Source organism: Colossoma macropomum, unplaced genomic scaffold (assembly GCF_904425465.1).
Source record: "Colossoma macropomum unplaced genomic scaffold, Colossoma_macropomum, whole genome shotgun sequence".
Lineage (NCBI taxonomy): Eukaryota > Metazoa > Chordata > Actinopteri > Characiformes > Serrasalmidae > Colossoma > Colossoma macropomum.
Window position 1 is genome coordinate 30567018 of NW_023494787.1, and position 18004 is coordinate 30585021.

Sequence of the window (18004 nt, forward strand, 5' to 3'; positions counted from 1 at the left end):
GGGTGGAGGGAGCAGGAAGAAAGGGAGGGCACAGGGAAGGAGTGAAGAGACAGAGAGAAAGGGGGTGGGGTGTGTGTGGGGGGGGCTCTCGGTGATCTCTCCTGAAGGGGATAATGGGTGAGCAGCGCATTGCAATGGCTGCCATGTAGTGCCCTCCCTTCTCAATTAGCCAATCAGCGGCCAGCTCTGCCTGGCAGAAGGACACATAAAAGAAGAACATTGCAGCAGAGGCACAGAAGGAGACTGCGAGGAGCTGGGAAATACATACACATATACACGAAAGCAGAACCAGAACACCCTCCCCTGGACACACCCTACTGGGGATCACTGCTTCTCTTTTTTTTTTGATTCCGAACCATCGCCCACGCTGCGCGGAGAGAAATCTCTCTCATCATCATCACCATCCTGAAGAAAACCCCCCTTTCTTCCTCATTTTCACTCTGTTTGAGGAAACCTACAATCACACGGGCTGAGAAACCCTGAAGAAGAGGCTGTTTTTTCCTTTTTTCTTTTTTTTTCTTTTCATTTGGGAAATTGGCATTTTTGTTGATTCGAGCCCCACACCTCAAGCAGGCCAGAGCGCAATAACCCTAAAGCCGGCCAGAAGACCCGCAGATCGAAGGACCTAGATCACTATCATCTTTGTACAAGAATGGTTACTGTACGTATACCTTTTTCTGCATGTGTGTGTTTGTGTGTGAGACTGTGTGTGTGTTTTCTTAGAGGGGAGTCATTGTAACAAAACAATTATCGTATACCATTCTCAATTGTTTTTACTCTGTGGACTATATGGGGCAGGACCATAGATGTGCATATCTCACTTTAGGATTTATTGTTTCAATTTGATATTGCGGTTGGATCTGGTTGGAACCTTGCATAACACCATACATTTAAATACATCACTTGGATTAAGCAGCCTGTGTACACACTGACATGCCTTCAAATAGGATTGTGTAAACAAGATTAACCATCAGTGTGGGTATTAGTAACGGGATACAGGGATGCGCAACGGCTCGCTCATTCGACGTTTTTTGTGAAGCATCATAACAGTGTTTTCTCTACAGTTCATTATTGTTGTGTTACGTGTTAAAAAGCATCCCAGTTGCACTATTTAAACGTTATGGGTTATCATAACGACACTGAGAGATGTTATTATAACGACACAGAGACGTGCAGACAGAGCAGAGTAGTGCTAGAGAGGCAGAAGGGCGTTGGGGGCAGCGAGGCCCTTGAGATGGAGGGGGGCGGTACTGTCTTCATCCAACCGCCCAGCTCAAAGCAACACGATGCTTGAGACGAATTTCTGAGACAAAAAGGAAAAAACACGATGCCTCGGAGGCTCCGAGCCCACAGAGAGCACGGCAGAGAGAGAGAAAAAGGGTCGAGTCATTCAGAGAAGGGGGAGGGGGGAGGGGAGGTATTACGCATCCATTGGTTTGGACTGAATCAGGCAAGGCCAAAACAATTCCTGAGGGTTTCTCCGAACAAATGAGCTGGAAAACGTCTAAGACTGCGAGACCAGGACGGCGCTGAGATTTTTTGATGTTCTGTGCTTTTTTTGGCGAAGCCCATGACAGAAATCTTCACGGAAGAGGCAGAAGAGGAGTCGGATTAGGGAAAAAACGGAGAAATGCAAGAGAGGCCCGAGAGCGCGAGCATTTTTTGGGCGTGGCTTCTGCGCTCGAAGACGCGAGGCGATGGCACGCGCCGCCTCGGTTAGCCTAAAGTCATTCACACAATTTACTGCTTTTTAATGAAAAAAACGACAAACACGCCTGTCTGATCTATTATTCGACCTCTTTTCACCAAACATGTCGAGCACATTAGAAACGTCAGATTTCATGGCTCAACAAACGACCGTGTTTCTGAGTTAAATGAGCGTCTCCTCACGGCGAGCTGGGTTAAACTGAGCCGCACAGAGCGCCCCGTATTTACACCCTAGTCTGAGAAACACTCTTTTGTGCTGGACCGAAATACAGTTCCACGTGGCCTGGACCAGACGGACGACGGAAAGCGCCGGAGCTCGACGCCATCAGTGTGTATCTGGAGAGATAAATCAGTGCAGGCCTCAACGGCCTGAGTTAACACGCGCTAGCCTAGCACGACAAACGTCGTCATGGATGAGGTCTTCATGTTTACGACGAAAACTGACCTTAAACAAAGGACGCCCCCCACACACACACTGCGACCACTCACAGCCTAAAACCCTGGTTTTAAACAAATTCCACCGACTAAAGTGTTAATTAAGCGGCTCAAATTTGAGCAACAGTCCCCACAATAAAGTCTGAGCGTCCACGGTTAAATAACGGCCCCGGAGCTGAGGCATGTCGGCGCGTGCTGCGCAGCTTCTCCCCCGACCACATGTTCCGCAGTCCTCCGTGCCGCTACCGCAGTGGCAAGCAAATAAAAAAGCGTTGAGTCAGATAACCTTCTCGAGGCGCTTACACAATTCAAGGACAAGGACAGAGCGAGTGACACACGGTGAAAACACACTCAGCCGAAAATAAGATCAGAGTCGTTACAGCAAAACGAGATAGAATCAGCAGCGTGAACCAGATCCGGTGGCTTGAGGGACGTTTCGCTATTTAAACAGAGATCTGGCAACGTGTCTAGTTTTTAAAGGCGTGCAATAAATATTTACCTTTGATCATCGACCTTTAGGTTCGCACAGTCTCAAACAATGAGTCAGTCGAATATTTAAAATAATGGTTCTGATGACTTAAGAAATTAATATTAGACACATGAGACTACACAACGGTCTGAAACCTGCAAGCACAATGTAAAGGACTGTAAATATATTATTATTATTATTATTATTGTTATTGTTATTATTATTATCACTGGGCTGTGAGGAGAGAGGGAAAGTGAAGGCAGTTGTGCTGTTCATTGTTCCCGGAGAGTCCTGCAGCCTCTGGCCTCGACACAAAGCGCTACTGTTTACATTAATATTCATAGTGCTGCCGTGGTCTCTGAGCGCGAGAAGAGGAGGAACGGGTGGCTCTTTTGTTTGCTTGTGTCAATACGTTTATTCAGCAAAAAGGCGCTCGGATTTATGAATGCCCACAGAGCACACATGGCCTCGTTCAATCAAAGGCAGAGGGGATAACGATTTAAACGATGCCGATGGACGGGCTGAAATTAGGCAGTTAAAGAGCTGCGGCTTTTTCATGGAAATATCTTAATTGCACTAAATAACGCAATAAGCACGAGAAGGCAGAGGGATTGTGGGATCTGTTTCTAAATAAGCTCGATGTTTTTGCAGGGATAGACAGACCAGTTTGCTTTCTAAAGGGAAGCCCCTCTTAGCCACTCCCTGCTTCAGCACGCTGGATAGCGCCCGGGCACGATTTTAACACACTTTTACGAGGCTCGTTTTCCTCCACCGAGAGCTTTTGTTGTTGTTTTCTTTCGGCGGTTATTTTTTGATGTGTTGTTCTGTATTCAGTTAAAGCGACTGTCCAGCCCTAATCGTAAAAACGTAAAGGCTACACGTAAAACATATAGCATACTTCGTATGACAAGTTTAAAATGACACTGATTCAAAAAACTAAACGAAACCAGTTGTTTTACTCATGCAGCAGATCCAAACATAAAGAAGCGGATTTGTTCGTTAGCTATTTGCTGGTGAATGTTGCAGCTCTGACTTTGCGTCCTGTAGCTTTACAGCTGCCACTGTGATCCTCTAAGCCGCAGTGAGAGTGTGGCTAATGCCCTTTGTTTAGGATAATCCTGTAATCTGGGTTAGTGAGACGGCCTATTGGCAATCTAGCGTTCGCATTTTCAGTCAGCAGGCCAGACACTTGCATCTCCAAATACGCGAAAAAAGACGAGGAGAAAAGGCAGAATGAGTGTAGCGGAATTTTAGCCATCGACTGACCTTTCAGCAAAGGGCTGTACACGACGGCTTTCTCTTTATGAACCGTATTGTTCATACCCATTACTGAGTGACTCCTAAGGGGGAAAAGCGTCTGTTTTGTCAGCAGAACAAAAGCACTGCTTGTTAGTCTCACAGGACTTCGTCAGGAAGCAGAAAATGGCTTCCTCGCAAGGAAGTGACGTTCTGCAACACGCCGCGCAGTGAGCTTGGCTCCAGCTGTAAGGCCCGTGGTGTAGTTATCAGCTCTGATCCCACCTTTATCATCACCAATCCGTGGTGAGACAAAAGAGCACACTGTACAGAGCTCTTTTGGAGGTTAAACTAGTGATTTTTGCTGGAGAGCAACAGTTATATCAATACATTTTGGCAACAGGCAAATCAATTCATCAAAACACTTCTTAGGCAATTGTTTCTTGCTTTAATATTTGACCCACTAATTTATTGAGAACAGCCCAATTTAATGGCAATTCAAAGACTGTATATTCTTATATATATATATATATATATATATATATATATATATATACAATTAAAATGTTCCTTTCAGACGTTCCTCTTGACACGGTTCATAGTGTGGTAGCAAATTTAGCCTCTCACACACTTATTTAATGCCCCAAATACAGGTAACTGTTGGGAGTGGCATACTAGTTTTTGGTCCTGCATTATGAGCCATCTTGCAGCCCTCAAGACAATAGGTACATTCCTGTGCTTTCTGTTAATAAACTTTGAGCTACTCCTCACTGTTTTCAGGAACCATTGTGTGGGATTCTGCAATGACATTCCGGTTCTATGAATCAGAGATGCAGCAGAGAAGGAACAAGCTGGATGTATGACGGGCTGGTTCTAGTTTGCGTGCGAGGCAGGGTCCATGTGTAGGCAATGCTGATGCAGGCCATTAAATATTGACGGAGATCTTTCTGGGTCCCAGAAATAGAAAAGTACAAGCCGGGACAAGAGCAAGTTCGCTTTGGGTATAACACGTTTGGCATCGTCTGTTGTGTAACTAAAGCTGATGGAATGTGGGGTGACTGCGGAGCGCAGCATCCGTCACTGGCGTCACCTCGGCGTTAACCTTTCTGCTTGGTAAAAAAAATGTCACAGAGTGGATCAGTCTCTGAGCAGGCTTGTCTATGTAATGCATGGATTCAGGGACAAAAAATCTTTTCTCCCCTTACTTCTTCTCCTTTGGCTTGTTTTGGCAGTAGCTTGAGTCTATGGGCAGAAAGAGAGGCCTGCGTGTTATGTAATGCTTTACGTTTGTCACCAGGGATGGGCAGCCCGCCATGGGAAGGTTCACTTCAGTCTATGAGTCCAAACTTGCCCTAGGCCTGTCGTTTTGTTTATATTAGTGTCTACTGATGTATATTCATATATATGTTAATTTTTTTTTTTTAATATTTTAAGATTAGTTTTAAGGACTTTATATCAAATGATGGGAAAAACTGATATTCGGAGGACACCAAGATATTTTGTCATGCCATGCCAAGCAGTTTGCCTAGATCCATGTTTGAAGTGTGTTATTTTTAGGCTCTAATAACGCTCTTGCTTCTGTCATTCTGATGCTTTATCCTTGTCAGAGTCAATTTGCCTGAGATCTGCATTTTGTTTGGCACAGAAGGCTCGTTGAATTTATCCATGGAGGAAAGTGATATCAGACTGACAGACCCAGAACTCAATTGCATCCCTTTTCTTTCACACACACACAACATATATTCATGCACGCATACACACAGTACTAAAAGTCAAGAAGCCAGCCGATAGCAACAGTTGTCAAGCTGCTGTTACCTGGGCAACCTGGTTAGAGGTAAGGCTTGAGTCAAGAAGAAATGGTTCCACAGGAGGGAGAGAATGAGAGTGGGATTAGAAGAAGATGGAAGACCAGAAGGGAGAACAAAAGAGCAGGCCCCGCCTAGAAGGGAAAAAAAGGTTTCATGCAAAACCGCTGACTGTAGCTATCTAAAACATGCTGATCGATGGTGAGATTGATTCCAGATTGGTAGATTCATCTACAGTTTTGACTGAAAACCTGGTGGTGAAAAGGTTTTAATGATTAGTGAATGCAATAGGGCAGCTAGTGACGATTCTGCCTGTTGATGGCTGTGATCATATAAAAAGATCAGAGATGCATCATTAATTAGGCGTGTGAGTCTCCCCATTCCACTCCTGGGGTTATTCTGTGAAAAGACTGTGCTCTCAGTCAACTGAGGCTGACTAATACTCTAACACGCACAATACTACTCTAATACCAAGGATCTACAGCAGCTCCATCATCGGAAAAACACACAAAAAATTCTAATTTTTGTGTTGCTCAAAAATGGAAAGATTAGAATACTCTTTAGCAGACAAAAATGAAAATATACTGAAAAATAAAAATAATTTATTCTGAATATGTCATGTGATTATGAGTGTAGGAATACAGAAAATGACAACTAAAAAGGGAAAGTTCACTACTGACCAGCATACATCTGCTTTGAAAATTCCCCATAGGCCAAATTAAGCAACATGCTGCACTCCACAGCAACACAGACAAAGCAAGACAGACACACACACACACACACACACACACACACACACACACACACAGAGTAATGGCACACATCCATTACACATCAACAAGCACAGCACAGAACCTTAGAACTGAACAGTCTTGGCTTTTGCCACCTCATACTTTTCAAAACCTTATTTGTGTACATCAACGGGTCAAAGGGGCACACCACAGGATGTCACTTTCGCTTCCGTCTGACCGTTCAGCACCCCCTTCACCATCCATCAGTCAGACGTTGCACTGCTGATGTAATGATGGTTGACCCTGGACAGAGGAACAAAGGGGGGGGGAGGGTGAGAGAGAGAGAAAGGAACTAAAACATCTGCAAAGCCAGGGGCAGACAGAAAGACTGGGAGAGAGGGACAGGGACAGAGGGAAAAAAAAACCACAGAGGAGGTGAAGAGGATATTGTCCTAACTTGTTCCTCTACCATTCAGACACGTTGACTTCTCAACCTCAGTACAGGTCAAAAGGGACACAGGATTGGTTAAAAGAGGCTTTTAAATTTAGTCATATGCCTCTTGTACACAAAAGCCAATCCCACCCATATGGTCACATACACAATGCAGTGACTGATTAGGCCAGTGTTTCTTTCTGCAGATAATCAGCACCATGGAAACTCAGGTGTCCAACGGTCCGAGCGGAACCAGCATGCCTAACGGCCCGGTCATCAGCACTAACGGCGCTACAGACGACAGCAAGACCAACCTGATCGTCAACTACCTGCCTCAGAATATGACCCAGGAAGAGTTCAAGAGCCTATTCGGCAGCATCGGCGAGATTGAATCCTGCAAGCTAGTCAGAGACAAGATCACAGGTGACTAAGGCATTGCAAATCCCAAATGCTGGTGGGATATTAGTGCATGCAAATATTTATCAGGCTGTGGCTGACCATTTTGGTTGATCTGCAGGTCAGAGCTTGGGCTACGGCTTCGTAAACTATGTCGACCCCAATGACGCCGACAAGGCCATCAACACGCTCAACGGTCTCAAACTGCAGACAAAAACAATCAAGGTAAGAGCACCTCGACCCCACGCTTCCCAATCATGCTGTCAACAGGCAAGGAGAAGGGGAAGAAAGGAGAGGCAGATATGACAGAGGGAGAGGAGGAGAGAGGGAGGGACAGAGGGCAGGGAAAGGGAAGGCAGGAACAAAAGGACCAGAAGAAAAGAGAGAGGGAGAGACGAGAGCAGAGGTCAGAAAGCAAGGGGGCTGTGTGCAGAGGTGATTGTGATGGAAATGTAATTAGGGAGGTGCAGTGCAGGGCATTGGGGGGAGTCAGTGCAGGGAGCCCCATCTGCCTCCAATCTTGGCTAATTAGGGCCTTCTTTGTCCCCAAAATTCAGTTGGGGATCGGGGAAGGGGTTAGTCTGGGATTTAGGAAGAAAGAGAGATTAAACCAGCCAGCCTGGTAACCCCACCTGATCAAAGAACATCAAAGATTGTGACAAAGTGCAGACTGAGGAAGATTTAGACGGCACACAAGCTATATGGAAAATTAGCAGAAAGGACGAAGGATGTAAACACATCTGACTACACCATAAAAACGTGTACATCATATTTGTATTATTTGTGTCACTCATTTGTCATTTTTGTATTTGCATCATAATCATTTATCACAATTATATTCTGATTATGCTAAATAATCTCTGAAATAACATAATTTATATTTGTTATTAGATCAAAGCCTAGATCAAAGCAATGCAAAAAATACCAGAAAGAGTATTACTCGGTCTTTTGCTTACGTCTTGCATCATGAGTAAGAAGCAGTATTCACGGCAACATTCCAATAATTCTGTCACTATTGTTAATATACTGCTAATATCATAATCTGTTTGTACATTTTTTCCTGCTGGCCTTCTCACCCCCTGTTCGCTGGCATTCATCATTTGTGTGCCTGGTGTGTCCAAATCCTTAAGCTGAGCAAATGTCATATTTTCCATGTCAATAAGGCATTGTTAGAGAGAGGGGGGGGCACAGGAGCAAAGGCTAGGAGGAGGTAGCGTGGGGAGCAGAATGCCAATGACAGGATTAGAGGCCATATGGGCTGCAGGCACCATCTGTAGTGTGGGAGAGATAGGGAGAGGGTTAATTATAGGGCAGAATCCAGTATTCTAATACAACACCCTACCCCGCCCCAGCCAGCCTGCAGCCCAATCTCCGCCATACACCCACCCACTTGCTGAACAATAACGCCTCGGACCCCAATAATACAGCCGCTTAGTCATAGTCACCCCCAGCGCGCATACACACACCAATGATGCAAACACAGAGCCTACGCCTTTCACTGCTAGCAATTACCCTTAGTGTTCTACAGTACGTGTGTAGGATTATAAAGACACTCAAAAAATGCCCAGGCACACTAAAAAAATGAAACATTAAAATGAAGTCAAAGATTAAACCTTTAAACAAATTTCAAATTGTCTAAAAGCAGTCACAAAAAGCTGCTGTTTGTGACAATAACATCTTTATAGACACAAGACTGCCCTTGCTGCAACCCCTATGTGGAAAATTAGTGTAAATAAAAATCAGGAAATACTATACATTTGTGCCGTATTTGGCTAGGATGCGAGCGTGTTTGTGAGTTGTCAGGGACGCTGGACATCTTGTAATCTGTTTACTTGGTTTGCTGGTTGCCAGAGGAGCAGTTTTCCCTTGAGACGGAAGACAAAGAAGGGAGGGAGGAAAGGGAGGGGCAATCTCTCTATCGCACAAAAACACAGACACAGACATTCACAGCGATGCCATCAATCACAGTCATTTGCATTCAGCCACAAATTCATAAATAAACATTTTTTATGAGTAATTCTGTTCTCATTACAACTGCTGCTCAGACTACTGAGTGAGGTCAACAGAAAGGGTCATAATGCAATATTAAAACAAATTCTAAAATGAAATGCATCGTCTCCACAATAAGTTTTGTGTTTAGAGATCACTTGAAAATGTACAATTTAAATTTTCCTATTAGGTTCTTGGTCAGCAGACCTTAGATTAGGGATGAATGACTTGGGGAAAACATAACTGCAATTAAAAGGTGACTACTGTCTACAAATTAAGCCCCAAGTCAATTTTTTTCCAAGAAGACAAGCATGTCTATTTTTTGGACTTGAATGCTGAATGTAGTGTGCCAGACTGCCAGTTCACAAGTTATTATTAGGTTTAAAATACAATTGCATCTCTTGCTATTTTAAAATGGCACTCTTTTCAATTGCGATATCAATATAAAAACACTTAATCATTCAGCCCTAAATCAAATCAGTGTGGACTGAATGAATATAAGTAGATCTAAGAAGACATGTAAGTGTAGGACTGTGTAGGACTGTATTTATAGAGAGGGACTGTGATCAGGAAGCAGTGTGCTGGAGTGTGTATTAAGAGTACTAGAGTGAATGTGGAATGAAGTGTAAGAGAAGTGGAGCTGAAGAAAAGGAATGATGAGAGATATGTATGTAGCTTCCTTGTGGAAAAACTGTAAGCATACTGGCAATGGCACCCATGTTTGAGATGCTAGGTAGCACATACAGAATCGATGTGTGGGCTCAGCGTGTATAACTGGTTGTTTAATGCGCCTGTGTTATAGGTGTCATATGCCAGACCCAGCTCAGCCTCCATTCGAGATGCTAACTTATATGTGAGCGGCCTGCCTAAGACCATGAGCCAGAAGGACATGGAACAGCTGTTCTCCCAGTATGGTCGCATTATCACGTCCCGCATCCTGGTGGACCAGGTCACAGGTATAGCCTTAACTCACCTCTGTTATAGCACAAACCTCAGCACTGGCCATTAGCACCAGTCAAGAGTAGTTCTAGGGGAACTACAGGAGGTATAGTGAGATTAAACTGATGTGGTCTGAAACATAATTTTACAAGATTATTTCACCCAAAATGGTCATATTTATGAATATTATTATTACATAATATATACTAAATAAGTATAATAAAAAGAATAATAATATTGTAAGGCCCACATCATGTTTTGTTTTTTTTTTTAATTTGATGTGCTATATAAACATTGTTAAAATTTCGAAATGTATTAGACACTCTGCAGTCCACATTTGGATACTAAGCTGCAAAAACAGTCATAAACTTCACACAACCACCCATTCAGCCTACCCACCTATTTACAAAGTAAAGGAGTGTTGTTACTGTAGTAGCCTGGACTGCTTTTTGAATGTGGTGTGCTTTCAATCTCATATATATATATATATATATATATATATATATATATATAAACAGCCTAATTTATATGAAAAAATTGAAAAACCTACTCCATGCTAAAATTATGACTGTAAAACCAAAACCAGTACACCAGAATTATGTCCTTGGTGCTAACATTGTCCCCTGCTTTGTGATTCCCGGAGCAGGCATATCACGAGGAGTGGGCTTCATCCGGTTTGACAAGAGAAACGAGGCCGAGGAGGCCATCAAAGGTCTGAACGGCCAGAAACCCCTGGGCGCTGCTGAGCCCATCACTGTCAAGTTCGCCAACAACCCCAGCCAGAAGACAGGCCAAGCCCTGCTCACCCAGCTCTACCAAACAGCCGCCCGTCGCTACACCGGCCCCCTGCATCACCAGACCCAGCGCTTCAGGTACTGCCCCCACCCATAAACCTAATCACTGCTCTCTCTGCTCCTCTCTACCGGCCTTTCCTTTAAACTGCAGCGCTGTCACCCCATTAGAGGGAATGAAGGCCCAACATGGGTCTACAGCCAAAGGAGATGCGTATATTTACAACAAAATTCTATGGCCATTCATATAGATTGACTCTGTGTTATGAAGCACAGCAGGGCAGTAGAATACTGCAGGATAAAAAACAGCGTGTGAATCAGTCGTGGCATTAATGTATTCCTGTGCGTTCATATTCTCACACACACACACACACACACAAAGAGAGATACATGCATGCAGTACTCTCAATCCATTGCCTGAGGGCCCTGAAAGCACTGCGTCAGAGTGCTGGGCGAGTCCTGTCGGTTGATTGGCTGAGGCTAAGACCCATTTAGAGTTCCCTCTAGTGGCCGCACAGGCTGCATGTTAAATGAAAACCCTGTTCTCTGGTTTGTCGAATCTTGCCACTAACGTCTCCACCTCCTTCACTCTCCCTCTTGCATTGCAGACTCGACAATTTACTAAACGCCACCTACGGAGTCAAGAGGTAATTTCCAAAAAAGGTGTCTTTTCAAAAGCATCCATGCCTAAAACAACCTCTAACAAAGTACCCAGAATACCCCCTGCTGACTTAACCTTGAAATTAGAAAGGCAGTTTGAAATGCAGAATCCATTTCCATATTTAATGTGAGATTACACATAAACAAGGGTTAAGTGAAAAACAACTTTGCCTTACAGCAGGACATTCTGGCATGGCTTTGTTGAACCTTTTCGTTCTTTTGGTTGATTACTTGATTGAACTGATTTGTATGTATTTATTTATTGAACTAACATTTAATTTTTTTTCAGTTTCGGTTGCTTTAATGTCCTTTTTTTCCACCAGCATGGACATACCAGATTCCGTTTGCGTCTCTTCTGTTCGCTCCAATCTTTTGCGTTGATTTATTTCTTATTTGCTTTCATCCCTCTCTAGGTTTCTGTGTTTTTGCTCAATATTGTGAGATTTCTGTTGGACATTGTGATTCCTGTGTCCTATTTCTACAGAGACTTTGGTCACCAAGGAGTATGACTAAAATATGCAGAGAATGTGGGCTAATGCGCGTTAGGGAACAAAGCATTTTTAAGTTTTTTTTTTTCTTTCGAGTGCAAGGAGGTAGTTTTGTAACCTGTAGCATTGCCTGCACATTTAAAAAAAATTTCTGCTTAAGGCTGTGGAGATGAGGATCGGCAAAGGTTCCAAATCAGCAGGGGCATGTTCCTGTGTGAATGCATTTTGAAGGTAGTGTGCTGCATGCGGCATGGAACTTCAGAATGACACCCATGGTAGTTCTCCATCTCTTCTCCCCAGGTTCTCCCCCATCACCATCGACAGCATGACAAGTCTGGCGGGGGTCAACCTGACTGGCCCCACTGGAGCAGGCTGGTGCATTTTCGTCTACAACCTGTCGCCTGAAGCTGACGAAAGTGTCCTGTGGCAGCTCTTCGGGCCCTTTGGCGCCGTGACCAACGTCAAGGTCATCCGTGACTTCACCACCAACAAGTGCAAGGGCTTCGGCTTCGTCACCATGACCAACTACGACGAGGCGGCCATGGCCATCGCCAGCCTCAACGGCTACCGCCTGGGTGACCGCGTGCTGCAGGTGTCCTTTAAGACCAGCAAGCAGCACAAGGCCTGAGGGCGGGGTGTTAGGGACGGCACGGTCACTAGCGCTCCTTATCCCTGCAAGAGGGGGGTCTCGGAGCTCCCCGCACATTCACTCTACATGGGCCTGGACTGAGTCTCTCTCTGACACTCATTTAACACACACATACATACACATTACATGCACATACACGACACACACACACATTTAGTCAGAGTTTCAGAAAAAAAATACAAACACAAGTTTTTTCTTTTTCTCTTTACACAACATGCTAGTCCTTCCCTACGTTTGCCTGGATTGAATTAGCAGGAGTGGGTAGTTGGTCTATGGGTGGGGTGGGGTGGGGGGCCTTTCGCAAGGGAGACAGTTTTAATGAATGTGACAGAGAATGTGTGCTGAGTGCTTTGATTTAATTCAGGCAAATTATGAGAACTGATGAACAAAAAAATGATCGAAAAAAAGTATGTGCAATTTACCCAAACTCTTGCCCCAATAACTCTCCTGTCTTGATGGAGAGTATGTAGTCACTTTTTTACACTTGGGCATTTTGAATCAGTGAGTTTTTTTAGATCTAAGAAAAAAAAGAATTAACAGTGTTCTCTTATATATATTATGATATAACTATATATTCAATATTTAAGGTGGTTATAATAGCCAAGTATGTAAGCATTTTCTAGAACTTTGATTACAGTTTCCTGGCTTTACATAAGGTTGCAGTCTAGCTTTAGGGCGCTGTACCACCCCACTCAAGGTCCGACCCAACAGCCAATTTAACAATGTGCGTGATGGCAGACACAAGGCTAAAAGGATATAAGGAGGGCATCATAGTCACCTCAGTACACGGAGACACAACAGTGACCATAAATACAAACAAGAACCAACACATACATACTTCCACGTAAAGAAATAGCCAAGATTTATTTAACTACATCACAAAGTAACCTAGAATCTCCCTATATTTTTCCACTCTAGTTTCTTATAGTGTAGAACTGATTCTAGAGCATAGAATTGAGTCCACCACACGCAGCTGTCTACATTACTTGGAGCATTTCGGTAGTGTTCCCAAAGCTGATGGCATTTGTGTAATTCTTTTTGAAAAGGCCAGGGGTCCATCTAGAACAACACCATCATGCTCAGTAACCAACCCTGACAAGGAAACTTCAAAACTTTCACATCTAAAAAGGTTTCCTGCGAAGGGACGGCTCTACATTAACATGAGGCTGCATCACATTCCCTTAGAGGCAATTTTATAAGTATCGGGTGTTTTACAATGTATTTTAGTGAGAAAGCCATACAGATGAAAGGTGTCAAAGCCTGATGTTGTGAGGACTACAGGGAGTGAGGTTAGTTAGTACCTGTTCTCCCTTCTTCTCGTAACTTCCCTCCGAGTCACTGCGCCGGATCACTCCAGCCATTCTTATCTATCAAACTGACAAGCTTTGGGCTCCCACACTGTGGTCCTCATGCAATTTACAGCAGCAGCCCTGCAAAAAAAAAAAGAAGAAGAAAAAGAAACAAAAAAATGCACAGACAGCCCCATGCCTCCAACACGAGCTAGGATCTTCCATTCCCGTGCCCTATTTTAAGCCATAGCCACCTGATAAACAAAAATATCACTCCGTTTGACCACCCCTGCCAAATAATTATTAATCCCCTTTAAAAAGATATTCTGAATAAAAATGCCCATAGTTCAAAGCCCTAAAAAATACTCTTAAAAACAAAGCTGTTCCACGGGGAGAGAGACGTTGCTGTAAAAATGAAAGAGAACTTCACTTGACAGAAAGAGAAAGGTTCAAAATGTGTGTTCAAATCAAATGACATTTTGCTTTTTCTAAATAACGCTGTGTTAGCCAAAGAGGACAATGATCTCTTTGAAAAAAAAAAAGGATTACGTTAGAGATTAATATATTTTTATATCTACAAAAAAACAAGACCTTGTGCAACATTTTTACAGATTCTTAAGCGTGGAAACCTTTGGAACACACCGCATGGCTTTTATTTTCAGCTTTTGGGGGAGAGAGGGCCCAACTGTGCGGTGTATGGGAGGGGATTGGGGACTATAACATACAGTATGTGCAGTGAAACCATTACATAATCAAAAACACAAAAAACAAACTGAAAAAAAAGATGATACTAAAAAGCAATTAGCAGACAGTCAAAAGAATGCATTACGATAAAAAAAACAACATAAAAACAACGCTTAAAACGTTCCAGTTTCTCTAAAGTTGCATCAAGCGTTGCTTCAACAGCGGTGCAGTGAAGCCCCATGGCATCACTGGGGACACCATGAACTAGCTGCAGTCTGCTCCAGAAAGGCTTGATACTTGCAAACTGACTCATTTCTATCTGAGCATCTCCTTTTGGCAGTTTAAAATGAAATGTATAATCTACCATTCATGCTTGACATGCTCAATGCACCAAAGAATCTGTTTAAATTTGGCATATCCTACCACAGCTGCACTTAATGTTAATCCTATCTATATACACAATAGCTCACTTTAGACTAAACTATATGCTCCAGTACTTCATATCATCACGATGACGGTACATACATATTGTCTGCTATCACACTATTTTTCATCCTTGTATTACTTTTAGACATATCAGAGTTGATTTAAACATATCACACCTTTCTTTCACCATCTTGACCCATAGTGGCCCATATCTTTCACTCCTCATTTTGCTCCTTTGCATAAGCACTAATCAACTGAGGGGTCAAAGCTTGGTCACTGAATAGATCGGTCTCACAACAGCTAGTAAGGACATTCTTTGGAGAAGTAAGACAGCTTGCACTGCAAAAAACCCCAAACACGTATCAAAGCGTCGCTTGACACCCCAGTTCCACGTCACTTGCTCTCTCTTACTGTCCCCCGTAATCAAAGATACAGTCGCATTTAACCAATTCCTCCGGTTACTACTAGGCTTTTGTATTCATATCACCATACCGATGCTACTCACATCCAAGTACTCTTTTGTAACGCAAACAATGTATCCCGGACCTCTTTGCCCATTTTATTTGTTGGTGGTGTGCCGATGAAAAAGGCGTGATTAGCTTCTAATAATATATCAAGCCTTGGTAGCCTGCCTGATGAGATTTTTGACCACTCTCTAGTGTTAGCAACAGGGGCAGCTAGGGTAGAAACAGGATACTTGGCAACCCAGGGCGATTTTTCCTAATGCCCTTGGGAGGATGTAGCTAGCCGGGCCTTTTCTGCTGTAGCAGAAAGGCCTTAGTGTCCTCACCTCTGGCCACAAACCCAGTGCAGATTAGCCCTTTAGCATGACACACATACATAAACACAAACACAGCGAATCCAGAGACCCTCTCCCCACAGCTACAGTAGAGAGCCAGGGACAACGGCAGGAGACACACGTACTGCACCGCTTGAGCAACAAACAACAATAAATCATTTAAAAAGACAAAAAAACTTTCCTATGGAACAGTAAGTGCAATGTGCTTCGTTTTTATATTGACTGAGAACAAAAGATATATATATTTTTTAAAAAATACGTTAAACATCACACTGAAATGGTTTGCGGAATAGTGAAAGGATCAAATGCAATGAACAAGTGTTAACTAACAGATTCAATAAAGGAATCAAACAAGCACCGAGAGCTCTGATCTCTGATAATGTCCATTATCCCTTCCTCAGCCCCCCAATTAGTGCTCTGACCAAGGTAAACTAAACAGCCGTTTATGGTACTGAAAAGGGCAATTATCAAAGACCGTGAAAGGAATACTGTCTAATATTTCATCAGTTTTAGCCCATGTCGATTTCAGAATATCATTTTTCCTGTAATTTATTGATTTACTTTACATATCAGAATCACATGTTAACTTTAGCGTATTTGTGTTGTTGACGTTGCCATAGAGAACACACATGGGTTGAATATTTTCTTTCGTTGCTTCTATTGGGTACAATTTCTATTTTTTTCCATTATTTAAACTTAGTTGCTGTTCCTACAGTGTATGCAGGTTTTAGAATTAGTTAGATTTTTTTCTTTCAATCAAAATGTGTTCAATTGTGTTTGTAAAAGTCTGTGGTAGCTTTTGTTGCAACATAAATAATTTAAACGGAAAAAAATTCAATATAGCGCCAACGAACTTGTATTATTTGGGCGACTTTAAGCTTGTAGTTTTAACTTATTGTTAACTTAAAAACTATTTATTATCATTATTATGATTATTATTATTGCCTCGTATAAAAGTATGTTTTGTGTATATTTATGGTTTATTTCATTATATTTGCAAGTTGAAAAGAATTTTAATTTTGCCAAAATGTGGTTACACCGTTTTGTTTTTTAAAAGGGAACAAATAGACTAAAAAAGAAAAAAAAAACAGCTTTAGAATTACGATTTGGAAAAGTTCTCCATAGGCAAAGAATGCACTGCTATATAAAACTAATTGAAAGTGTAAACATACATGCTGTGTGCTAGATGTTATGCCTTTACTGCCTGTGTTTCGTTTGTCTTGTTAAATGAAAACCTTTTGATTATTTGATCTAATCACAGTCTTGTTTTTTCCAGCCACTTTCAGACCCCCTGAGAGAGAGAAGGTGGGAGGGTGGGCAAAAGGGTATTCGGGCCTGGAGTACAGGCCTGACAGAGAGGGGCTGTTTGAGGCAGGTTCTGATGGGGCTCTACCAGCACCTCCCCTTTCTCCTCGGCTTAAGTCAAACAAACGGAGATAAAGGGAAAGGAAACTAACACCGAGAGATGGGCATTCAAGCTGATATTTTAAATAACCCAGCAGCGGCAGGAGGGATGGGTGCTGAGAGAGCCACAGAGCTAGAAAAGGGGTCAGTGGTTCCTCTGTTTCTCAACCAATTGTATTTTGTGTCAATTAATTTAGAAGGGATACAGAGTTACTTAGCGATGTTCTTCTTACACCATTTCTCAAGAATGGTACAATAACACAGAAGCAAACGATCAAAAGCAGAGCCCCTGACGTCAGTGTCAGAGGGCTACGAGTCAAAATCATACTTCCAAACACGACCAAACGAACAACGAACAATGTAACAAAGGGGGAAAAAAAAAAAAAACAAATAAACCTTTCAGTTTAGTTTAGGATATTTATTACTGGGATTTCAGCTGAAGACGCTTGAGGACTTTTTCATGGAATTGTTTAATTATTTGTACTTTACATGCCAGAAAAAAAATAAAATAAAAGTTACGAATCCTAGTGTCTCTGGTTGTTTTTCTGTTTGCTTAGGTTTGTGTGGGTGGCTTCGATAGGAGACCTGAAAAAGGCTCAGTGAAGGAGCAAGGACGTTCTGTATAATTAACTCCACGACTGACACCTCTGGAGTGCAGCAATGAATACGAATCG

The 18004-nt window shown here is 42.8% G+C and overlaps 1 protein-coding gene across 7 annotated transcripts; it reads left to right on the plus strand.

The window, feature by feature from the left end:
* The first annotated feature begins 249 nt into the window (after nucleotides 1-249).
* elavl3 (ELAV like neuron-specific RNA binding protein 3) lies at nucleotides 250-17852 on the plus strand. 7 transcript variants are annotated; one of them, XM_036566876.1, is made up of 7 exons: nucleotides 250-661; nucleotides 7023-7239; nucleotides 7334-7437; nucleotides 10004-10157; nucleotides 10784-11012; nucleotides 11540-11578; nucleotides 12359-17852. In XM_036566876.1, exons 1-7 carry the CDS (start codon nucleotides 653-655, stop codon nucleotides 12705-12707), a joined length of 1101 nt encoding a protein of 366 aa, XP_036422769.1. In that variant the 5' UTR covers nucleotides 250-652; the 3' UTR covers nucleotides 12708-17852. The 7 variants fall into 7 exon arrangements, with proteins under 7 accessions (XP_036422769.1, XP_036422771.1, XP_036422770.1 ...); XM_036566878.1 differs by having other exon boundaries at nucleotides 12380-17852; XM_036566877.1 differs by having other exon boundaries at nucleotides 10787-11012.
* Nucleotides 17853-18004: the final 152 nt, after the last annotated feature.